The sequence below is a fragment of the Amblyomma mixtum genome, chromosome 6 (assembly GCF_055824585.1).
Source record: "Amblyomma mixtum isolate Tamu chromosome 6, ASM5582458v1, whole genome shotgun sequence".
NCBI classification, from domain to species: domain Eukaryota; kingdom Metazoa; phylum Arthropoda; class Arachnida; order Ixodida; family Ixodidae; genus Amblyomma; species Amblyomma mixtum.
This window is the reverse complement of record NC_143017.1, coordinates 86372950-86398828: the sequence shown is the minus strand read 5'-3', so window position 1 is coordinate 86398828 and position 25879 is coordinate 86372950. Positions and strand designations below refer to the sequence as shown.

At 43.2% G+C, this 25879-nt stretch overlaps 1 protein-coding gene across 3 annotated transcripts in view; it reads right to left on the bottom strand.

Moving 5' to 3' along the window:
• Positions 1 to 359: 359 nt before the first annotated feature.
• LOC149339589 (uncharacterized) overlaps positions 360 to 25879 on the bottom strand; it is a 35666-nt gene continuing 10146 nt past the window's right edge. For 2 of the 3 annotated variants that reach the window (XM_089548294.1, XM_089548292.1), the window contains exons 2-14: positions 25330 to 25503; positions 24437 to 24500; positions 23311 to 23387; positions 23107 to 23208; positions 21796 to 21997; positions 19159 to 19305; positions 16805 to 16912; positions 14887 to 14990; positions 12757 to 13096; positions 9026 to 9124; positions 5946 to 6143; positions 2682 to 2806; positions 360 to 705 (exon numbers count right to left, since the gene is read on the bottom strand). In XM_089548294.1, the coding sequence (XP_089404420.1) occupies positions 553 to 705; positions 2682 to 2806; positions 5946 to 6143; positions 9026 to 9124; positions 12757 to 13096; positions 14887 to 14990; positions 16805 to 16912; positions 19159 to 19305; positions 21796 to 21997; positions 23107 to 23208; positions 23311 to 23387; positions 24437 to 24500; positions 25330 to 25485 (1875 nt within the window). In that variant the 5' untranslated portion in view covers positions 25486 to 25503 and the 3' untranslated portion in view covers positions 360 to 552. Of the gene's footprint in view, positions 706 to 2681; positions 2807 to 5945; positions 6144 to 9025; positions 9125 to 12756; positions 13097 to 14886; positions 14992 to 16804; positions 16913 to 19158; positions 19306 to 21795; positions 21998 to 23106; positions 23209 to 23310; positions 23388 to 24436; positions 24501 to 25329; positions 25504 to 25879 lie in introns of all 3 variants that reach the window. The other variant, XM_089548293.1, reaches the window with a different exon arrangement.

Below are 25879 nucleotides of genomic sequence, written 5' to 3'. Positions count from 1 at the left end.
TGCAGTATAGTTGCCTCATCTGACTGAAAGTTAAGAATTAACTATTTCCTACTGGTTAGGAAGTTGCTACTAACAAAGCTGCATGCTCTTCTGCGTGTGGAATGGGAACGAGAGTAGGCATTGCACGGGCAAATGAGTTGTGGCGAACTCAGTAGGTCGCGAATGGCAGTAAGGCTAATGCCATTAAATTTATGCGTGTGGCACCGCACGAATGCCATTAAAACTTAAGGCAGTAAGCGCTTAATGGCATTAAATCTGTCCATGTGGCACGGGTATAAAACAGGACGTTATATTACTTTCCAATTAGTTTGGCTGCTGTACACTTTGTTTTATTCCCTGCACTAATGCAACCGGAACACTACAGGAAAAAAAAAACCTGTAGAACGCCACGTCCTCTCTGTGAGCGCAAGCATGAAACTGCAGCAGCCAAAATGCTACCAGCGTGCACCTTCCATCATCCTTGTAGCATCTTGTATATTCACAGGTTCACAGTGTCCAGATTCGAGACGATGACTAGGGTTGCAACGTTGTACGAGCACGTGGCAATGGAGGCTATCTTCCCTCCTTATCCTCCTCCTCCCCCCCCTCTTTGCCTTCTCCGGTGGCTGCTTCATTGGCCATCTCTTCGTCATTCCACACAAACTGGTAGTTTTTCGCTAGCCTCTCGTGCTTTTCAATCTCCTGGACAGCCTCTTGATTCCCCATCTGTTCATTAAAGTAAAAAAAAGCAAGAAAAATATGTAATGAACACTTCGGCAGCTCCCAGACTAGCTACTTTAACCCTCTGACATGCTATATACTAAACCGCCGCACCGAGTGGGGCCACACCGAGCAGTAATTTCACTGTTTCAGGTGAATTTCGCATCCTTCAACTCATTGATAAGCTGGTTTTTTATGCCACATAGAGAACACAGTGAATAATGTGCTGCGAAACAGTGAGGAAGGTAGCATGTCATCCGCCAATTTTGTGCAGATGCATTTAGCCACCACCAGTATTTTTTTTTTTCGCAATTTCAAGCGTACTGTGCACCTTCGAAAAAGAAGTCATTTCCACAATCCTCCAGGTGTTTAATTCATAAGCTGCGCCATTTCAATAATGATATTCTCATTAATTACGACAGTTTGTACGAGATTTTTCACAGCCCTGCAAAAAATCAACTGCTAGTATTTTGTGCTGGAAAACTACCAAATTGTCTTTTTTAAGGGGGAAAAGGGTTCTAGAAATAAATTTTTATTAATGAAGTCACAACTATGAAATCTTCAGGGAACATGCATTCTTGTGTGCCGATTCCAAATATGTAATTTAATTTTATGTACAACAAGTCGTCGTGCACTTATGAAATAAGTTAGGTAACTTTTGCCGAGAGAGTGAAAGAAATTCTACTGCAGGAAACTTGTTAGATTGCATGCCATTGGTTTCTCTTGACAGCAAGCTATGCAATAAGGTAAAATTATCATCCTGCCTTTTATAGAAGACGAGTTAGAGGATTTTAAAATTATCAGTTTCTTCCCGTTTCTCAACTTCTATGATAGGCAGGATAATAATTTTGCCCTTATTGCGTACTCTGATGTTGTGACAAGCATGCATCTGAGCAAGTTTCATGCAGCAAAAGTTATTGAAGGCTCTCGGCAAAAAGTTACAGAACATATTATATAAGTGCACAACGATTTGGTTTACATAAAATTAAATTACATACAGTCAAGTCCACTTATAACAATACTGGTTATAACAATATATCGGATATAACAATGGTCAGTCATGGCACCATCAGCTTTGCCATGTGTTCTAGGGTAAAATAAACTGCTTATAGCAACGCTGTCAAGGCACATTATTGGTTATAACAATTAAATCTGGTAATTGAGTGTCAACCATTACAGAAAAAGAAAAGAAATGCTACAACCACACCAGCAAAACCATGCTTACAACACAAAAGCGTGCATGTGTAGGGCCGACCAATGGACTAAGCTGGCGCAGCAACGCCACGAAAGCAAAAGAGGCAGGCGTCATCGCGGCAGGAGAGCTGCTGCATTGCTGCATTGGCTACGCACACCATGCGTACCCCTAATCAGTCAGTGCAGCGCGCGTGCATGCAGCCAGCGCGGTTTTTCTCTTGTCAGCTGTCACCGCACCCTTGGTTCTGCATGCTTCTTGAGTTTCCCATAAGAATAGCTTCCAAAAAGCCGGCTTGATTCCTGTGACGTGGAGGTGCGCAAAGCTCCCGGTGGCGCAGTGATGGCGGTGCTTTGGTCATCGGTGAACAATGAACATTGTTCCGGTTCCCCGAAGTTCAATTTAACGAGCTTTTACAGGCATTAGAACAAGCAAACCCCTCTGGGTATTTACTGTCAATAAATGCTCTGAAGTTTGTCATACTTTCTTTTTTTTTCGGCACAACCCTGTTATAACAATTATTGGTTATAACAATCGTATTTCCATGGCACTTGAATATTGTTATAAGTGGGCTTAACTGTATTTGGAATTAGCATGTAAAAATACATGTTTCTTGAAGTTTCCATTATTGTGACTTCATTAACACACATTTTTTTCTAAGACCAGCTTCCCCTCTTAAGGCCTGGATATATTATTTAGCCAGAAAAATATTTCATTTTTCATGGAAACAAAAAATGGCGTGCCAGAGGGTTAAGGCAAGAAAAATACTAAATGCACACTGTGCACTCACCAGCAGAGTGACAATCATATTCTGAAACTGCCTGGTCTCCTCTGGAGACAGGACACTCAGGCCCTTGGGGGTTTCCTCATCATCATAGTAACCGGCAGTGATGATTTTGACTTCAATTTTCCTTCCTGCAAGGAAAGTTTGGTTTTGTAAAAGAAAAAAAGAAATAGCAAAATCAATAAAGAAGTCTAGGATTCCGAACAAAGCAAACCAAAGCAGATGCATGCACCTGTGCACGCATGCACACACACACCTGTTGCACACACAGAAGCAACATGAGTGCTTCTAGAGGATGGTCAGATTGAGGGACTTGTATGTTTGCTAACTACCAAAAAAAGGAGCCATGTTGCTGCGCAGCAGACTCAAAATGTTATTGAGGCCCAGCACATAAGCACCAAGCAGTTAACGCACTATGACTGCAGCATCAGTGGTTTTGTATGCTCAAAAACAAACTTGCTTCACTATTATATATGGTTTGGTTTATTGCGGTTTAACGTCCCAAAGCGACTCAGGCTACGAGGGACGCCGTAGTGAAGGTGTCTCTCATAGCCTATTATTTACTCCAAAGTCAATTCAATTATTCACTTTATATATATATATATATATATATATTTCAGCTGCTTCGATGCACTTACTGGGTGACAATAGACAGCTGGGCTAGCTAATAAGGAAAAAAGTTCACAGTACCAAACATACATGGCACACAGCAGCTTCGCCCAGCTTAAGCCAGCAGTCTAAGCCCAAAAGTTCGTGCTCAATTTTTTGTTTTCAGTCATACGTGCCTGCGAGATGAAGCCCACCTTTCCAAATCTGCAGGGCACTGTGGCCCATCAGTACAGCCCTAACATTCAGATCGTTCTTACTTCACTGGCTTCCCATACGAACATGCTATAGAAGAAGGAAGGCACGCCAGCCGCGTCTGATTTCATCACTCTCGCCAACATGGCGTCCACTGAGCCACGCTCCATGCCCCTTTCTTCCTGCTCTTTCCTTCCTAGGCGTCAGGTGCTAATCTTCAATACTACATGCTGCACAGGTCACTAAGGTATTAACTTCACTCCCACTGAATTCACTTCTCCGATAATAACTGCAACGCACTTTCTCCAAGCGTGCTAAGCTTACCAAAGCCTACTGGTCTGTGAACATAAATGCACCTGCGAAAAATCGTCGTCGCGCAGTTTTCGTCTTAAATGACCGCTGCCCAGGCTTTCACCAAATAAATTTTACTTTCAAGCGAATGGTTTTTGGTGATTGTGAGGGGCAATGCAATTATTCAATATTCAGCTGATTCGCAGAGTTTCCAGCAGAAATCAACTGAAGTCACAATATGGCCAAAAAACTATAAACCGAATTAACATAAAAGCAAAACACTGCACAGCTCCGTAAATTGGTGTGCATGATCAAGATAGAGAGGAGAACACACAGTAAAAGCAAACCTTAACTCTTTCGTTACCATGCCACTACACTTTGATCACCGGAGATAAAAAAAATTCAAACTTTTACGACACCACGACCATGGCTACTATGGTGTTGTTCACACGTCAAACTTTCATTTCCTGCCTAACTTGTATTTTTGCCGCAAGGTGGTAATTTCTGAAATGCGCTTGAAGTAGAAGGTGCGTGGTCGAACGCTTCGAGCAAGGCGTCAACATCGGGAACAGCGTGCGTGCGCTCAAAACAATCCCATTACATGCAACTCTGCTGTGTTTGCAGCATATATTTTGATGCATCGAGTAACAGGTACTCCGAGGACAGCGCTGCATCATCAGATTTTGTTTCCAAAGTTCAAACTGCACAACCAGAGCCCAGAACATTGGCCTGTTTGTTTATTTTCTGTATCCCTATCCATCTGTGCGAACCAGAGCTCTCCTATGGAGCTGCTACAATGATGCTGCGCCGTCTAGTTTGATCTTCAGCAATTACAGTTTCGTTTTCTGCGTAGACTGTGTAGAAATTATTTCAGAGAGTTACTGCCATCTAAATAAACATTTTTTGTCCTTTTCATTTCTTTTCCGTTTCCAATTTTTTTTCTAAATATTTAAAACAAATGTTTATGTTGAAATAAATTTCATTAGAAAGCGCATGCTATTACAATCACTGTCATGCATTTTGTATATTTTTATCTCTCAATTTTTCTAGAAAAAATATTTTTCTGAGACCTATGAAAAACAGTCCCTTTTCCCATGGTAACGAAAGAGTTAAGAAACCCCTGGAGTAGTTTTTTAAGGGCAAATGCTGGGAGCGACTATTGCATTGCAAAAAGAGTCTGGACACATGTCCTTGCTGCGACAAGTTTCAAACGAGAAATATAAATAAAAAAATCATAGGCAATAATTTCGTCTTGCTCATCTGACCCCATGCTCCAAAGGTGCTCTAAATTCAACAAGTCTACAGTGCCAACAATGAAGGCCATCCCCAGCTTACTAAGCCCAAGATTAATCAGTAGTAATAATTTTTAATAACCAAAAATGAAGGCCATCACCAGCTTACTAAGCGCAAGGCTCAGATTAGTCAGTAGTAATAATTTTTAATAATAAGCTAACAATTATGTTTTATCTAAATCAAGCAACAACAAAAAAATTTGCCAGAAATTACACTGCTTGGTAACGTGATTTTTGAGCGCAGCTGCTGTGGTACTTTCACCACAGGCGACCACATATGGAACATGCAGTGCCAAACAAAGGCGCCCCGCCGTGGTGGCTCAGTGGTTATGGTGGTCGGCTGCTGACCCGAAGGACGTGGGTTCGATCCCGGCCGCGGTGGCCGAATTTCGATGAAGGCGAAATTCCAGAGGCCCGTGTACTGTGCGGTGTCAGTGCACGTTAAAGAACCCCAGACGGTCGAAATTTCCGGAGCCCTTCACTGCGGCGTCTCTCATAGCCCGAGTTGCTTTGGGATGTTAAACCTCGAAAACCCAAACCAAACAAAGGCGGCTCAGCATTTCAACTTGGAAAGCATGCACAGCATTCTGCCGCCAATGGTCTCGCCTCGGGTCAGAGCGCTTACACAGGTGCGCTACTGTGGCGCCATCTCTGGGGTGTGACGCACACTTTATCAGTGACATCACTGGCGAGAAGACAACAGCGCACCGCTGGCCCCGTTCCCTCTTTCTCCACTTTCCTCCTTGCACTCTCTTCGCTGCCGCTGTCTTTCCTCCTCTGCGCTCGGTTATGCAGAGGCCGAGGTACCCCACTCAACGCAGGAACGGGCGCCTGAGAACTGCACTCTAAACAAGCCACCCTAGCAAGCAGGATATGTAAGCCTCACCTCCTGCCATCACCCCTGCTTTCTGCAGCCTGTCTCGCAGCGCAGTCTCCAACCTTGACTTGTCCTCAGAGGGCAGGTCCAACTCCTGGTAGGCGTTGGCCTTCTTTCCAAGCTCCTTCGACTTGCGGCGGCCAAACCGTCGGATGCGAACCCGCAGGCTGCTGGGCTCCTCTGCCTCTGCTTCCTCTGTGCCCGTTTCTAGGAATTTCCAGTGCGTTTATTGAAAGACAGGTGCACATTTCAGGTAAGCACAGACTAAAGTGTCATTTCATTACTCTACGCACAGCAAGACAGACAGGCATCGTTTGCATCACTGTAGAAAATAATGCATGCCACCTTTGCATTTCTTGTTTACCGTACAAACTGATGTAAAATGCATCGTTGCCCGTCGTCGCTCTGCTGTCACAGTCCCTGTACAGTGCCAAACTAAGAGGTGTTCGAATAGCTTCTCCCGAGCAACTTTCAGTTAAACATAGTTCATGAAGAAAACAGCGCAGCAACAGGGACAAGAGAGAAGACGATGGCAGGACAGGCGCTGACTAGCAATTGAAGCTTTATTGCAAGGAACACAAAAAAATATACTCTCCTAACAACCAGGACCACGCATTGATCTACTCCAACAACACTGATAAGATGTCAAAATCTGTCATGATGATCAAGATACGATATTTCACAGTCATGAACGAGGACGGATGGGGTGCTTATGCATGTGTTGCGGTTTTTGTGAATATGAAATGCTTCGCTGATTTCCCTAGTTAATCTATCTTTGTGATTGCGCAAGACCTTTGTGTCGTTAAAAAGTGGAATACATGGTTCGGCAGCAGGCGCGGAGGTGTTATGACGACATTGTTTGTTGTGCAAGGCTAGGTTTGAGGAAGGGGCCTTCTTCAAAGAGGTGTTGTGTTCACGTAGGCGGGAATTCAGGCACCTTCTCGTCTGGCCTACATAGTTCTTGCCGCACGTGAAGGGAGCCCTATACACCACACCCTTGACACAAGAAACAAACTTTAATTCATGATTTACTTCACACTCACAAACATAGTTCTTACTTCAATATGCGACTCATGGTTTAGTGCTTTAGTTCGTGTTTTGCTAAAAGCTGCTGCTACTAGCTCCATCAGTCGGATTGCACCCTACAGTCTTTCCTCGCCGTGACCACGTTAACAAAATAAAACGCATCACATGCCATTCATTGCTCTACGCGAAATCATTCATTCCTCGCACTATAATAGATTGGAATAACTTGCCATCACACATAGCTACTGAGGTTAACCCACAATCGTTTCAGCATTCGTTAAAGCAAACCATGGACTAACAGATTTGGTATTTTTGTTGTATTATGTGCATTTACTGAGTATTTTACTCTGCGTTGTTTGTTGTTATTATTTGTGTACATTACTAGTTTTAATTCATTATTACGTGCATTTTGTTCAAATTCCTGTGCCATATTTTTATGCTTGTATCCCCCCCCCCCCCCCCCCCTATGTAATACCGTCGCACGAGGGCCCTTAGGGGTATTGTAAATAAATAAAATTGCATGCTCGATACTCAATGACCGTTGAAATTCGCTGTGTGGCAGCAACGCACCTGGATGGACCTCGAAAGTTTCAATGGCCATTGACTCAATGGGCATCGAGATTACCCGTGTGACAGGAGTATTAAACAGGCGCACTGAATGAGGCTGGTTGATCAGCCGTCGCATGTTTAGTATAGGGGTGAGAGATGAGTGATTATTAGCATGACAGCAGGAGTTTGTACAGTCACAGATATCTTATTTCAGTCCCCTCAGAAGAGAATGAAGAAGCTGTATACTGCACCCACATTACCTAGCAATGGCTTGTGAACGTGCAATTAAGGAAATACTAATTGAAAACCGCCTCATTTTGCAGTTGCAAATACTAAAGCAAATTTTTTTGTGGTCCAATATTTATGTTTCCTAATGCACTGTAAACTGAATCCTAAGTTTTCAGCTGCTTGAACAACAAGGTAAAATTTTGGACACTAAAGGGTTAACTATTAACTAGGGTCAGTCTACTGAATTTTATCGACCATATTTTCTTTGCGGCAACCGATAGCTCTTTACTCAAATTACCGTTTAGCCAGCTGTGGTGCCAAGAAGTGCGGCAGAACATTTTAAAATGGAATTTATTGATGTGGGAACACATCTGTATGAGATGGTAGTCTCATCTGGCAACCATCTGGATTTCCGCCGCGCGGCGACAAACATGGCGGCGCCCGTCGAAGCCGGACCTCTCACTTTGGACTGAATTCTCGTTGTTGCTGCCTTTTTCAGTGCGTTCACTGGCCATAAATGGGGCGCCTGTCTTTCGCTTCGTCTCATCTCGCCTATAAGAAAACATATAAGAGATAAATTTGCTTTATTTTAATAATTAGAGTGACGATTCTGCCGCTCCTAGGCTTAAGTGGAGAGTCGGTTTGTTTACAGGAATGGTTCCCGTCGTGACGACCAGATGGCACCACTATAGGCTGAGTTTATTTTTGCGTCTCTGCTAGCATACGCTGAACTAAAAGTGGGAATGTGCCTGCGTTTAGCGTACGTGTAACTATAAATATTCATGTGATTTACAGAAAAAGCGAGCGGTACGCCTTCTACAGTTTACTAGAACAAAACGTGCGTTTCTCTGACATTGGGGCATACAAATGGTGCGTAGTATATTCACTTATGCTTCTACAAAAAAAAGACTACCACTTTCTTGAACAAAATTAACATTTGGGGTCGCCACCATGCTTTTTTACGCGACTTTTAACGTGGAAATAAAATATAAATTCCTGCCTAAACCGGGCGCAGACCCCTCGTTATTGATGTTATAGGGTGCCAACTACCAGAATATGTCATTATTTATACAATCATCTCGGTGAGTAGACTGACCCATTAAACCATTTTATTGCTTACAGAATGTTGCAGGCCACGTTTAGCAGCAAAGCAGCTGCTGCTAAAGTTACACCAGTCCACTGCGTGTTTAACAGCATGCTTTGCTCCACAACGAAACTAAGCCCAGCTGAACGGGCACTGTGCCAATTCATTCCGAGGCGGTACAGATAATTTTCAGGCCACTCACCCGGAGGATTCTCAAGGTCTCCGTCTCCACTGTGCCTGCTCACGCCAGCGTCAGCTTGACCATCTTCAGAAGCAGGAAGAGCTGCACCGTCTTCGTAGTCTGAGGGGGAAAAAGATACATCTTTGTGACTACCTCGTAGACAGAAGCTCATGCGACGTGTTGAAAAGCTTCAACCAATGAACCTGAAGCATTTTCTCTCGTTCACCTCTTCTCCGTCATTTTCTTTCAAGAGAAAATGGGAGCTGTAAATGTCTCATTGAATTCAGGCTGACTTGCAGGCACTTCAGCATGAACTGCATATTTATTTAGCACCGACCCAGTTGGAGACTTTAAGGTATTTCCACGATTGTTTGGTGCTGTTTTTTTGTAGGTTTAGTCTTTTTTTTTTCCAAAGTAAGTGTTCAGACAGGATGTCAGCACCTTGTACTGGGAACACAGAGCTTTTTCATTTTTTTTTGGGGGGGGGGGGGGGGGGGCTCAAGTCTTCCTCCATTTAAGGTGGGACACTGGTCTTTGAGACCAAAAAAATTACCAAAAATTCAATTTCCAAAAAATGACATTTGTGGAATCTACTGCTATTATTCACCAACTATACCAATTTTTTCCTTCAAGGAATCAGCATTTTGACCATAATATTAAATTCAGATCATCATCATGTGGGCTGAATTTATGCAGGAGCAAACAATTTAATGGCATGAAAATTTTGGACATCTGGCTGTCTTAGTATGTCAATATCTCAACATCTAGGACAGGTAGAGATGTCATAGTGTTTGCTAAGGGAAGCTGAAGGCACAGTGTGTGCAATAATCGAAGCAGATTTGTTCAATCACGCTTCAAAAATTTATAAATTTGCAAAGTTTATCGATGCATTACATTCACACCTTGAATGTTGATATTCCAGGTGCTGTAAAATTACTGATGAGAGTAAAATGGAAAAATGGTTTTCATTATTGCACTCTTTACTCACCATACTATGTAGCCATGGATTCAAATGATTTTTTATTGAGCAGTTTTTTTTTGCACCGAGGTAGTAATGAATGACTAAATAAAATTAATTATCTTGGGAACCGACTAATTTATGGAAAAAGGTAATGTCATTATTGAAATCAGTGTAAAAACCTGAGCAGGGTGGCACAGTTTCATTAGGAATGGGCTAAAAATAAGAAAAATAGGTCTAAGACCAGTGTTCCCCCTTAACTGCAACAAAACTGCACGTACAGACATAGACAACACAATAGAGATTGGTCTGCCTGTAAAATTCCTGGCTTCAGTAATTGATGTGCTTATTCACAGCTTCCCCAAGAGCCCTATGCATGAATATGTGACCCAGGAAAGCAATAACACCATGTGCTAAAAAAAAGAAGACACAGTCACAAAATCAAGTAGGTTGAGAGTGACCACCAGTCACCATTTTGCACTGAAAAGGACCATCAATCCTGAACAAGTCACAAGCAATGGTGTGTTTGATGCTCTAGCTGGCACGCAGCTGAAACAACCGTGAATCACTGCTTGAATACGGCACGTTATCTCATTCACGGGCCATCACATATACAAAGCCATCAACACATCAGCTGGATTCTACTATACAGTCCCACTCAGCGCAGTGTTCAAAAACAAACAACAAAAATGAAGCCTCCTTCGCTTTCTATAGCTCCTCTACAGCTGCCACCAAAACGCTGCAGAGGAGCCTGGAGCACATGTTCAGTGCTGAGACTAAGTCAAGATGGCGGGACAATCGGGGTTCTATTGGAAACAGCAACGAGAAACAACATTTGTAACCAGTGCCGATTCTCCAAGACGCACTGGTTGAGGGAAAAGAAAAGAGAGAATCGCAGCTGAGAATAATGGCAAACACTAAATAAAACTCTAGATTTCCCATCTACTCTCCTGTTGCACATTTACGAAAAATATATATATATTATATATATTTTAGGGCAGCACTGCACTTAAGGTTCCCTGCAGAGCAGCTTAGATATGCCATGAACACTAGGCCTAAAACAAATTTCAAGAAGAAAAAAAAAAAACAGCACACTACCTGACACACTCGAGCACTAAAGCCTTGCCTCTCAATGCACTCACTATATGATTAGTGAAAGTCAATAGCCTGAGTCGCTTTGGGACGTTAAACCCGAATGAACCAGTTTTTCTTGGGATGTAGCAAAGCGAACAGTTTCTTTCCTTTTTATAACGGCATCAAATCAATGTGAGCAGTTACTCCAGCATAAGTACAGCAAGATCATACTTGAATACAATGCTATTTGATAAACAGCATATCCAAATGCTGTTCCCAGGACAAGGTGCTGGCACCCTATCCAAAGACAGTGAAAAAAATAATAATAAAAAGAAAAAAACCCACAAAAATAAAAAGATTAATACTACAAAAACAGCAGCAGACACTTGTGGAAATATCAAGCAAAGTACCCAACTGAATCAAGGTACAGTGGTAAACATCAAGCCCACTCTGATATGCCAGCAAGTCACACGCCATTTTCTGTTCAAACAAGATGACAAAAAAAAAGATAAACCGAACGAAACACCTCAGTTTCTTTTATGCCTCTGCCTCTGCTAATGTCCTAAACAGCGGTTCGAAGCTCCCATTCAGAGAGCCCACATTAGAAAATTAGAGTGGCACTTACACCACAGTTATTAAACAAATGCTCAAAACCCTCTTACCGCAACCTGACGTTGCATTGTAAATATGGTTTCTGCATAACCAAGAATAAAAACAGTGCTGGCAACTTACACGTGTGCTCCTGCTCTGTATAGAACTCAAGCATCTACTTTTTTTTTTCTGTGACTTGACTTCCTTTTTTATTTTTGGTGCCACATGAGTGTTTCTTTCTAGTCTGCCTTTTTTTTTTTCATGCAGATGTCCAGTTGCTGCAACTGTCAAACTAAGCCAAATAGCGTCATCATCATCATTTATTGGCCCTTAAAGACCCCTGGCGGGGTATTACATAAAGGGGGGGGGGGGGGGGGGGGGGCAAACATCGAAGCAAGTAATGGCATTATTAGGTAAAAAAAAAAGAATACATATACAAAAAAAAGTACAGTAAAACAGTGAAAAAAAGTATACAGTGAAGAAAAAGTATACAGTGAAACAATCGTTGCTAGGGGAAGAGAAAAAAAGAAAAACACGTTTATAAATCAGGCAGACAGGTGCAGTAGTAGATCAAACAATCATAACATAAAAATAAAACGCAAAGGCAACAGTTACCCACATTGGGATTTCAAGTGCAATGACAGCATTTGGCGGAATTTAAGAGCATCACGTTCAGTGACAATTAATTCGGGTAGTGAATTCCATTCATTAATGGCAAGAGGCAGAAATGACTTGTTAAATGCGTTTTAGGAGCCATGAAGTCTTAGGATGCTCATGGAGTTGAAAAGATGGCATGATGTTCGGAGGGGAGGGAGCAGAAGGGAGTGTCGAAGTGAGGGAAAACAATAGTGCAATTTATGGAATAATGATAAACAGGCAATTATACGCCTATGCGCAAGAGGCTCGATGTCGGCAGATAATTTAATTTGGTAATGCTAGAGCGGGTGTCATAGTTGGAGGAAATAAAGCGCGCTGCACGGTTTTGGACGGCAATGAATGGCTATATTCCCAGGTAGTTTGTTGTTAATGGCACTTACTGTCCCGTTTCACTCAATAATGCCCAGAGGAACATGAGAATATCAGTAACCAACAAGCACACAAGCAAACATAAACAGCCTGGCTGCCTTACCGCCGTCTTCACCTACGTCGTGTTGCTCATCTCTGCTGGCCACCAAAGGGCCATCATCGTCGCCCTCGTATTCACCTTCCAAGATGTCATTACTCCCCATCGGCTGATGGGAGGCACTTCCTGGCTGTACGAGGTGTTCGCTGCCCGGCTCCTGTTGTCCAGCAACGGGCTGTTCAGCAGCAACGGGCTGTTGAGAACCGCCCTCCAGGCCACCTTGGGTGCCATCCTCAGTCTCCATCTGCTGCAGGCGTTTCATCAGCCTCTCGAGAACGGCATTCATGTCTGCATAACTGTTGTCCTTGAACTGGGCACCAGCTTCGTCCGGAAGGTCGCCTTCCCCCTTGTGGAATAAACACACATTTTTCTATTTAAAATGTTCTTTTATTTTAAGAGCAAAGGCACTGAACAGACTTCGCTCAAATGACACAATGAATGTGGCAACCTATCTATAAGGCAAGATAGAAGTAGTGCGAATAAACATGGCGTATATAGGCACGATTGTTTAAAGCAAGAGAGGTTCTTAATCCCTTAACTGGAGAGTTTATTGTTGCACTGCCCGCTGCAGCCTGGGAAAATATATTTCACCGAAGGTGAACTCGACAGTTAATTACATACTTCATGAAATGGAATTTGCTTTCCATTTCCTTGGTCATAATTCATCATTGCATGCTCAAATTGTATTCTGTTCACCCTAACACATTCTTCTTAGTGTAATAGATCTTGAACCATGGAACAATGTGTGAGCATAAAGAGCATAGAGGCTTGTCTGACATTGTCTGTCTATAAGAGGAGGTCCCACTATCCAACCGAATACATGTTTGTACTGAAGTCATCCATCATTTTCTTCACGCAAGACTGATTTTTGCGTCTATTAAAAATGCACCCCAGATGCAGGGCATCTCAGGCCAAAGAGCGCCAAACATAAGGTGAACGATCAACTCAGGTTAATGAGATGTGATGGGTGTGGAGTTTCATGAAGTAATAAGCATGACGTCTTCTGAAAACGCGTTTAGAAAGTCATTACACAACGGCTAGCACAAATGAGCACAACCCCTCTTGCTTGTCCTTGTGGTACCCCCCTCCTCCACTCTCCACCTTATGCTTCGTCTTTCTATCTTCCAAGTTCCAAGTCTACCCTCTCTTCCACCTCTCCATTCCTGCCCTCTCTTCTTTGTCACTCTACTTTCATCCTTCGCCGTGCTCTTCATTTTGCTAGAGCTGTGCCCGTTATGCCAATGACAAACGAGCAAGCCAGGAACGGGCGCCTAAGAGCTGCGCTCTAGAACATTTTGAGACCCCCTCATGACAGCCAGGATGTCCTACAGTGATAGTCGGGGGAACCTTCTTCTGAAGGGGGTTGAGGTTAATGTTGCGGGCTGCATAAAGGTGGGAGTAGCCTCGCGCAATTCCGCCAGCAACTGGTTTATCGTAGTGACTCTTAAATAAAAAGTGAAGTCAAACGCTAGTGGCACAGCTGAAATGGGTCTGCGCACATTGTGACCTCTCCATGATAGTATGGTTGGTAACGATCTCAACTGCACGTTCAGTCGAGCTTAGTGCTGCAAGGAGAAGGACCTTATGAAGAGAGGAAAGATGCAGTAACTGTCACGCAAAGCCTTACCAGAGCGACTCATATGGCCACTGCAGATAGCTCGCCTTGCTGCCAGTGTGAAAATCTTTCCCAGCTCAACTGGTTCTTGGAACAATTCCCAGCTGGTTCCACTTGGTTCCAACTGGAACCAACTGGAAATTGTTCCATAAACCATTTGGGCTGGGAAGGATTTTCGCCAGGGCGGCATCAAAGTACACTCTCTTGTCTCCTCCTCTCTTTCTTCCATTCTTCTTCACTCTGTGGTTCAAGGTGGAACTGCTAGGGGCTGTGTGATTTTGCGTTGACATGCCGAACACGAAACCCCGAAAGTATAGGCCATGCAGCCATCTGTGCAAAACGCTTGGAAATCAGACAGGAAGTGCAAAAGTGTCCAGTGACCGCCATAAATGACAGTAACTATCACAGGTCACCCGGGAAAAAATAAATAAAACATAATGGGCCAGCCCATGCAATAAATGAGAGTTGTACCAAATTGCACTCATATGCTACATGCAGCAGCAAACAATAAATGAACTGACCTTGTTAAATAGTTCCTTGAACTGCTTTGCCAAGTCATTCTGCGTACTCTGCTGGACCGGCTCTTCATTACCGTGCGTTTGTTGAGCAGGCAGTCCTTGCTGTCCTGCACACACACACGTTCACATCAGGCACGCATTCTTCATACGGTTACTAATGATGAGCCTTTATTGAAAGTTAACGAGGCAGCACAGAGCACAATTTCCCAGTGAGTATAAAAAGAGAAAGTTTACAAGATAGAAAGGCAGACAGGTCACCCTAAGTGACGATTCTCTGGCCTGCTGCTTTGCACTGGGGAAAGAGGAGAGAGAAAGAATGAGGGCTACGACGATGTGGACAGACGGAAGGTGAAAATATGCAGAAACACATCGTCATCACCAGACAAACTGCGTTCAATGCAGGACAAAGGCCTCTACTGCCTATATCCTTCTATTTATAACCCTGTCCTGAGCCAGCTGCGGCCATTTTGTCCCCACAAACTTCCCAATCGCTTCTGCCCACCTGACCCTCTGGCTTCCCTTGCTATGCTTGCCTTCTCTCGATTATATTGGTTGAAAAACATGAGCAATGCGCTTTAGCACAGTGCAAGCCAAGACCCACGCAGCAAACGAAACAAGAGAATAGCAAAATTTCCTGGAGAGCCCTCCAAGCATATGGCCAAGTGACCGGTCCTCTGACAACTGCCTACAGCCAAAATGTGCCAAGAAAGCGACAAATATAGCTCCCAATAAGCACTGTAAAGTAACTGTTGCAGGATGGTACACGCCTTTTAATGGTGTGAACCTAACGTTAGTGTAAATGACATTTCCTCTTCTGCTTCTACCTCTAACCTTGCTCACCATTTATTTTTACTAACACGTCTAAACTTTTCTCACTGACTTACCTTCACTGAACTAATGACCATTTATAGCTAAGAAAAATTGTTTGTGACTGTAGCATGGCTCACATGAGGTCAGCTGTGGCTCAAGTGTTACTGCTGTTTCTGATGGCACGCCTAAATTCGAACAATGTTCAGCAGAAAAAAAGTTGGTATCATTAAACAGGAAAACTAGACACGCCTTGATTTATTACTAAGAGCCTCTATGCAAAAAGTTGGCAGCCTATGGCACGTGTCATCCAAGTGTGACCTGTAGACTTATGCCACAGACAGCATCAGGAAAACAGCCTCTAACACCTAGTCAGCATTGTTTGGCGCGTTTTCAATTCTAAGCCCATAAGCTGCATATCAGTTAAAAAAAAACGCACTGAATTTGCTCTACCAATGACTTAGCCATCGTTCTTAAGGCATTCTATCTCGGACCTTCATCTTCAAGGCCTTGATCCATTTCATACACAGCATGCAATGTTGCCAAAGCTAGCACGTCTATATATTCACTCAGACTCCATCCGTGCCCAAAAAAAGTAGTCCGCATGTACTGCAATTTATAATCTGAATGCCCGATAACTGAACACCTGGCTGTTTTGCCCACGATTTGCAATGCCTAGCATATCACTTTATAACGCTCCTTATTTTTGTCCAATTTCTCTCTAATGCTCAGGGAACGAGTGAAACATAGCCACTGCTCAGATGCTTGACTTGGCAGACTTGGCAGTTTTTGCAACCAGCATCTGTTTTCCTTCTCGTTTTGTTTAAAAAAATAAACCACAACTGCCCCCACATCAATCACCAGCCCCATTTCCTTTCCCTCTAGATCTATAACTTCTTAAAGAGTAATCCAACACCACTGGGATGGAAAGACTTAGAGCTTCGCTCACTGGTGTGAGTGACTTGCTTGGGCTTCGTTAAATCCACCTGTCAAAACTTGGAAGCACTGTTCTCTGGGACATTTCTCTCTCACGAATAACTGCCACAGAAGAAGAACAGGCAAGCTTCAGCATCACTTGCGGAGGAAGCTAGTTCACACAGACAACGCCACGCACCGTCCCTGAGAACAGCATGGTCAATCCCAGAGGTCGTAGCAGTGGATCCCGCATCTGATGCCTGGTCACTGTCACCCTGAGGCTTTTCTGGTACAGCCGTGTCTTGCTCTGAAAGGACAGGTGCATAATAACCTAAGAAGTTGTATTGCACTCGTCCCAAGTATTATGCAAAACCTACTAACTGGTTGGAATTGTTTTCTTGGCACTTTCAGATTCTTATTAAACTCGTGCTCACATCTGAAAAGCTCCTGACTGCTTGTGTAGAATAGTGATTTCTTTTCTTTTTAACCTTTTTGCAGTTCTCCTTTCAAGACATGCACCTCTTGTATACTTCCCAAATTGACTTCACCAAAGCTCTTAACGAACTGATATTGGTCTGTTCGCACTGCAGAGCAAGAAGTCACGAGATCTATGCAATAAGTACCCTAGCGCCATCTAACATTGAGCTGAAAATATCTGATGTCATTTGTAAAAGCTTGTTAATTCGAACTTCAAGGGACCGAAAACAAGTTCGAATTAACCAAAGTTCGAAAGAAACTACCCCAAAAGACCCTACCAAGAACCGCTTGCATCATGCTAAATTTATTTGGTGAAAGAATGGACAATGGTCAGCTGCTTTTGAGATGAGAACATAATGACAATGACTATTTTTCACATTTCCATCAGTGCTTTATTGGGGGGCACACTGACAGGAGCATCAAAGCAGAACTGCTCCAAAATGGAAGGGGCTTCCCCACCACCTTTTATGGTGTGACGTGGTTGTGGTGGAGCCCCCTCATAAACAACTAGGTTGCGTGTGGTTGAAGGCTTCGCCGCATAAACAGCGAATGACACGTGATGATCGTGCAGTTTCAGCGCAAAAGGGAAGAACCGCATGGAGCGGTTTGGAGTGAGCGAGACGCACAGCTGTACCAGTCAACGTTCAATGGTACCGCTGGGCTTGGCTGCTAGCTGGTGCTCGAACCAAACCAGACCAGCTGAACTTGATTGGTTGGCTAGTGTTCAGCCGATAGCTGCCCTCGTTGCGGGATGGCGTGAAGCTAAGTGAAGCCGAAACTAAGCGGTCCGACTATTCTGAGACAGGGCTGTCCGTTATTCGTCACACCTGCCGTTGCACACGCATTTGAGGTGTGTGAGCGACTCTGCAGCATGAAATTCACGTTTGACAAGGGCTATTTTGACAATCGCTTAAAGTGCCGGTCATACCTGGACACGGCTTCCCATCGGGGGCTCATTCAAATTAACCGGTGCGAGATTTACAGCGTCCGAATAAGCGAGAAACACAAGAGACTTACATGGACCCCAGCCGGGACTACGTCGGCAGTTTGAATTATCTGGATCCCGTAGTTAATGGGGGTAGAATCAACTAGCCTTGATAATAATGTTGATATAGTATATACAACTATGTATATGCCTTTTTGAAGCTCCACTATTTAACATGCCAAGTTTATGCCCCAAAAGGCAGTTGTCATGGTATCGCCGCTCAGAAGCTTTCCTAGCGTGAGTGGTAATGCTGGCGATGGACTGATTTCAATTACTTGGCACAGTCGCTTTGTAGCAAAGCTCGAGGTCAGTCAAAATGTCTCAAAAGCTACGGTGTTATACTCTATCATGTCACTTAATGGAAAGTTGAAGAAAAGGCATACCAAATGCATATCACCTACTTAATAAGGGAGTTGGACAATGAGTAGCTCCTAGGCAAGTGACCCCACAATGCTCCCCAATTTCTTTCCACAGAAGCTGGGGATGAATAAATAAACAATCCCGTTATAGCAGTCACAACCTTGAAACCCACGTTTACTATTAACACACAGCTTATTCTTACCATCAGCTGAAGGCAGACATGTTTTGCGGCAAGGAGTAGGTATACAATGCATTTTTGGCCAAAAACACATGTACATAAAGGTTAACTTTTGACATAAAAAACAGATTTCTACATTAGACATGACACCAGTAAGAGGACATTTAATAGTAGCACCGAAATTCTTGCGCTCGAACCAGCCTGCATCATTAAGAAACAAACATGTGTACAGGCCGGAAGCTTCCCAAGTGACGTAAGGTAGGATTTCATTGATTTGAACTCATTAATTTGAACTGACAGTTCGCTTCCATTAATATGAGGCATATTACAAAGGAGCTCGTCAATCAGAACTCAGTATAAACCAAATTTTCAGTACCCTTCAGGTGCAAAGTATTGAGAGCTGACTGTGTTTAGGTTTGTCCGAGTCACTGTGTTTGACTGCAACAAACAAATTATGCTAATATCTGCATTTTGCATCAATTAACACAAAAAATGGTGACAGCACCAAAATAAGTTTTGAACGTTAGGTGCATAGGTAACCTAACGCACTCACCGTCTTCAACAACATCCACTACGGGCTTCTCTAGATTGGTAAGGCTGCTGCTGGGCTCCTTCTTCACAAAAGATTTGATGGCTTCGAGGTTTTTCTGCTGCTCCGAGAGCCACACCTTTCTCCTCTCTTCTTCCAATCTCTTCTCACCTGACAAGAGGAGTAAACGAGAGTAACAATTCACTTTGCCTAAACCACAGCACTGAGGGGGAAGAGCAACACAACTCTAGTCACCACCGCCAACAGCAAAACAACGTGAACAAATGCATAAACAACAACTTTTTCTTTAGTTTACACCAGTCATGTTGCCTTCCAAAGCATGCTACACTGCCTTAAACTTGTTTTCAGGCCTCTCTGTTAGCCTCCATCCCCACAGGTGAGTAAGGGAAACAGCAGCCAGCAAGGCTTCATATCTCTATGCTTTTGGAGAGTCACTGAGGCTACGCAGGTGAATTGTTTGGCTTTCCAGCACTGAGCCTGTCTTATTAATACCAGCGCTGAACTGTGCACAAGATGTCTTGCAACCATGACTTCTTTTCATTCTTAATGTTACACAGGGAAACCACGAGGAAGAGGGAGAAAAAAACTTTAATGATAGAAAAGGTGGAGAAGTTGGATAGTGGAAACGTGACCCTGGACTGCTACTCGACACCAGGGGAAAGATGGTTTGGTTTGGTTCATCGGGTTTAACGTCCCAAAGCGACTCAGGTTATGAGAGACGCCGTAGTGAAAAGCTCCGGAAATTTCGATTACCCGGGGTTCTTTAACGTGCACTGACATCGCACAGTACATGGGCCGCTAGAATTTCGGCTCCATAGAAATTCGACCACCACGGCCGGGATCCAGGGGAAAGAGGAAGGAAAGGAAAGAAAGAGGTAGAATGCATATGGAAGGTGATTATGTTACATTACAGTGGACTGCACGGAGTGTCCCCAACAAGGAACACATCCACACGCACATCAACATGCACTCGTCTCTCATGTGGAATTAGAAAAGAAGTACATAAGAGCTAACATGCACCCCGCACATCCCACAAAATGCACACTTCCTACAACACACACAGGTATGTCCAAGTCTCTCTCGTATATTATCAACGGTGTGATCTACGCACATCACACATATGGGTCAAAGACGGGCGTCTAGGCCTGTCTGGCACAAAGACTGGTGAACCACACGGAAGACACATGAAAATGACGGCTCCCAAGGTGGGAAACCACGCTTTCATTTCCCCTGGTGTCTGGAGCCTCCCATAAAAATGGGACATTCAACTGTTTTTTTCAGAAAGCATAGAAAAACGCAATTATAAGCAAACAGCAGTAATGTGAAACAAAGTTAACTGATAACAACTGACTGAGCTCAGCATAAAGAGCAACTGCAATAAAGAGGCAAGCTGAGCAAAGCACAAGCTTTCTGCTACAGCCAATCACAGGACCAAAAGGAATTGTCAAAGCTGTGATTCATAACTAGCTTCCAGACTATGAGAAAATGAGCATGCGTAAATGGAAATGTTAGCTGAAAGTCCTGGCAAACAAAATAACCTGGCTGACCAGCCATGACATTTGTAAAACCCAATGCAGGGTCAGCTGTGTTACTTGGAAAGAAACACACAATTGTCCTTGAAAGTCTTATCTCACCATCCAGACATATCATGTGACCGAACACAGACATATCACGAACATTCCATAAATTTCTATTCAGTACAGACAGATCTGAAAATAACCAAAACTTGAAGGCAGCACTCAAACGTACGTCAAGCCTAGAGCTGCAAGGAAATTCCCAAGCTCTATAATAAAAAATAAAATACAAATAAACTGAATCAGCTGACTCCTATTCAGCATATGGAAAATTTAAGACAGGGACTGATTATGCAATGTCCTGTTTAATTAAAATTTCAAAAATGCATAAAAATTTTCTCGCCCTAGACACTGTTTCAGCCTGCATGCCCAGAGTGCAGCTATCAAAGGAGTAACTGTAAATCTTACTAACTATAACAGCTGCTTCTGCCCCACGAAGGCTTTACTAATGCGACCATTCAGTGCCCCCAGGGCTGACTGTTTTTTCTAGTGAAGTTATACACTTCACTTTGTACAGTAAAAAAATGACATCATTGAGGAAACAAATTGAAGTGAAGTAAAAATGCATGTTGAGGAAAAGTATGAAACCTTTAAACAGACACTGAGGACAAACTGAAGTTGGTCTATATAAATAAACTACCAAACTAAAATGTCAAAGGGGCTAAATTTCAGTGAAAATGGAGGTTCTGTAAGCTAGGAAAGTTCCAAGAACGAAATACAGGTGTCGCCGCCCGCCATCGCAAGTTTTTAAGAGCAAACTTAGACAATGGTGCGACAGTGTGCGAATCCATGAGGCCAGGCTACAGTGATAGTCACTTTCAAAGGGTGATCACTGAGTCCTTCTTAGCCTTAACGTCGGGTGTTTGAATCGGGTGGCGGGAAAGTTTTTCAATTTTCTCAGCAGCAAATGCACCTTTTGCTGCTGAACGAACATCCACACGGCCATCAAGAGCCACAGAATCGATTTTTATAAAGAACGAAGATTGAGTGGAGTTGCACTTGGTGTCCTTTTAACAAATAAAGGCAGTCAAGAAAGCAAAACAACACAAAAGACATAGCGACATACTTTCTTTGAACTCCAGGTACCTCTGGTACTGCTTCTCAGTGAGCCGAGGACTGCACGAGATGGTGTGGGGCTTGGAGGGAGAGATTCGCTTGAGCGGAGGGAAGGCACACACCCTGGATGTGTGCACTGTGAAGATGTAGCTGCACGTCTCGGGCTCCTCCACGCTGTCAATGTAGTCGGTCGATTCCTCATCACAGTAGTACTGAAAATCAAAAAGTTAGATAAAGCGAGAGTGCAAAAGAAAGTCCATGCATCCAGAGACTGGCTCTTATAATCTCATAAGTTTTCACAGAACCCACAGTTTCTTTTTAGTTAACATACTGATGTCTCAAAACAATTGTTTGGATGCCCAGAAATGAAGCATGACAATTTCACAAGTAAAAGGAACTGGTACTTCATGGCTTCTTAAGTGACAGTATAATTCTAATCAAACATGCCCATGCTACTCTGAATTTTAAGATTAAAATGTAGTTCATACAAGTCAGAATGGAAAAGTATCACTGAGAACTTTTACACAATGTTCCAACTTAAAACACTAGTCTAAAGTGAACATCACACGGCAACAGTAGCTATGTTAGCATCAACAACATAACTTCAACAGTTGCAAACACAGTGCAAGTATGCTTTCGAGTGTAATCAGCTCACCTAGGTTCTTTGACTCTTCCTGCATAGGGCGCATACATGAACAAACCTCTAACCTCTAACCAAACCTCCCTACATTCAACATTACATGAGCACTGCAACCATCCCGGACAGAGTGTGAATTAGCTCAACTCTCAACACCTATTTGGCACGTTAATTCTCTTCCACATTTCCAAATCTATTCTGTGCTCTATGTCATTTAGCCACTGAAATTGTGATGCACATTTGCCTCTTTCATGCCTGTGGAATGGATTGGTGACTGCTTTGTTTTATTCTTTTCTTGTATTAGGGTCTTTACCCATCTTATGCAGCAGTTCTCATGAAACTGCTACTGGTGCAATAAATGATGGATGCTGGTGATGATGATAATGATAATGATTATTTGCAATGCCCTCAGCACTAGGCCATTTAAATGTGCCACCATGTTGCATCTCCCTTTTTTCAATGTTTTCGTTGTGAAATTACTCTTGTCTTCTTTTATGCAAAGGGGCCAGCCAATTACAGCAACCTACTTTCAGCAACCAACAAACCACAAGGCAAGCCCATGAAACAGAAGCTAGAAAGCATGGCAAAACATAGATGGAAGCATCGGAAAGGCTGGAAAAGCAGGGTTGAAAGGCAGTGCCACCTGAAGCAGAGGGGTGACAATGTGAGGAGTCCCCAACTTACCCTAACTTCAGCTCTCCTCGGGATTCCAGTGATGTCACACTTGGAGCCATGGCTGTAGATCTGACTGTGGTACTTCTGCTGGCCTGTCTTGTTGAACTGCTCCTACACATGGAGGGTGCAGAAGTGTTTCGCTCGTCACTCACACATATACACAAAGCACTGCTCACACGAATAACCAAGCACACAGGGACACATTGGACATACCAAGTTTGTTTCGTTATTCCAGTCAAAATCAGATTCGTAGAGCCCGAGAAATATAATGGCACCTTCTGGCTTCCCATCTGAAAAGATACAAGTGCTAAATAAAGTCTGCACATGGGAAAGAAAGAATAGGGGATATTCAAAATTCCGCAAGTGCGCTTTCCCACATAACGATGTTGCCCCAAACAAGATGGCCGACTTCGCTATAAAGGAACTACGTGGGCTACAGGACAGGCACTAAAGGTGTGGACAGAATGTAGGAAACGTATTTTGGAAGAATCAAACAAGAAACCAGTCTTTCTTGCTTTGTTTCAGCTGGAAACGCATGGTCAGCCATCTTGTTTGGGACAACAATGTTATGCGGGAAAGCGCACTTGCGGAATTTTTAATATCCCCTATTGACCTGGCTTAAAATTCACGTGCACCTGACATTATGTCGAAGGCTGGATAGCACATATGCACTACTCTGGACAACGGTCTCCGGTACAACAAAGAGCAAGAAAACTTTTTCATGGTTTATGATTTTTGGGGGTTTAATGTCCCAAAGCAACTCAGGCTATGAGGGACGCCGTAGTGGAGGGCTCCAGAAATTTCGAAAACCAGGGGTTCTTTAATATGCACTGACATCGCACAGTACACGGGCCTCTAGAATTTCGCCTCCATTGAAATTCGACCGCCGCGGCCGGGATCGAACCTGCATCTTTTTGGGCCAACAGCCGAGCACCATAACCACTGAGTCGTCGCGGCGGCTGAAAGGCTGAAAGTAACACAAACTGTGGTGCCCAAAACTACCAATCCTCGTTGAGAACATTTTTAGCATGAAGAACAAGCAGTGATGAATGAACGAGGTATAAAATGAAAAATGCTTTCTGAAGCATGTAACATGGCTGCCTATACACTTGCAACAAACTTTCATCCTAGATTATCAAGTGCACACAAAACAATAAAGATGGACCTCACAGCGACAATTAATATTACAGCAGAGATTATTAATCAGTAAATTACATAGCACTTTCGTTACACTGATCAGTGGCCAAGACACAAAAATGTTTATAAATGATAAATGTTATAGATGTTTATAAACTTGATCAACTCCATGTAAGAAAAAAAAAAAAGTCAAAGTTCTTACTTTCAACATGGAACTGCTTGATTGACTTTCCATAACAGATTTCATAAGTCCACCAGTTCCTTGTCTGAAAGAAGTGGAAACGAGACATTACTTAACATGCAACCACTAACAATCCTGATTTTTATATGAGACACCTGATACACCTGTCGTCAAATGTTTTTGGAACGTAATATTTGCAAACAAACATGACTTCTATGCCATTGTTGAGTGCAACCAGGAAGAGACATATGCTGCCAAATTCTGAGAGTGCTATTGACGCGTAGACTATTAAATCTCTAACAGGGCACTCTGCATGCAAAGTAAATGAAACTCTTTGGCAATTTCGTGTTCCGTAAACTTATCACTGTGAGTGCACATATGGTCATGCACTGCAATGTTTTGATCCTTAGTGTTTTGAATCTTTCATTAGAGGACACTAATGAAGTTAACAGTTAAATGCTATGTCACAGACGATTTGCCATATATATTGTAATATCAAGTTCTGCCTGGCCACCTAAAAAAAGGCAGCCCCCAAATGCAGTCAAGGTATCAACATTAAGGCTAAATTCCTCAATATGTAGAGCAAGATCGCAATGCTCACTATAGAACTTTACAGACCAAACCACGAGATAAATGCAATACCGGCTGTTAATTTTTAAATGATTTTCCACATTCATGAATACATGAGAAATGACTTAAGCAGGTTCTTAACACCGCATGAAAAAAGTTAAGTGCCATTCACTTTGAGCCTATAGGTAGCAATCTCATCTTGCCTAGGGCAAGAGCATTAATTACAGGAAAATTAACAAATCCTGAGGCTCAAGAGGAGCAAATGAAGTGCTTTCCACAAACTGGAGCAGTCTAATTATAACAACAGTCATTACATCCCACAAGACGTGACCACAATGTCATACCTTAGTCAAACAAGGCAGACTTCTCAGCGGCTCCAACAACTTTAATACGTTAGGGGCCTCTTCCTCAGTCTCATCGGATTCCGCATGTTCTGTCGGATAGGAGTTCTCTGGCAGAGAGCATTGATACTCTTGTCCGAATTTCGTCGTCATCAGCATTACTGACTGTCCGACATCCTAGAGAAAACAAACGCCAATGAATGAGAAGCCATAACACTTTCGTTTATTAATAAGCAAAAGGCGCTCAGAAGAATGCCGCAGTTCTCTGTGCATTAAAAAGTGAGGATAACATTTAAAGAGCGACGATTCACCACTTCGCATGCAACGTGTCCTAATGTGGATGTCATTTTGCTGACGCACCTTAACCTCTACCAGCAGTGGCGGCACATGTGTACAACCCTAGAAAAGGGGCAGTACCGCCTAAAATATCTTGCGTTAAGCATGCGCGAAGAATGGTTCCTTCAAGTGCCCAGCTCAACTATGCACTAAGTTTACAATCATGCAAACCTTCCTCCCACGTAAGAAATCTAACGATGGCCACTCTTTCAGGGAA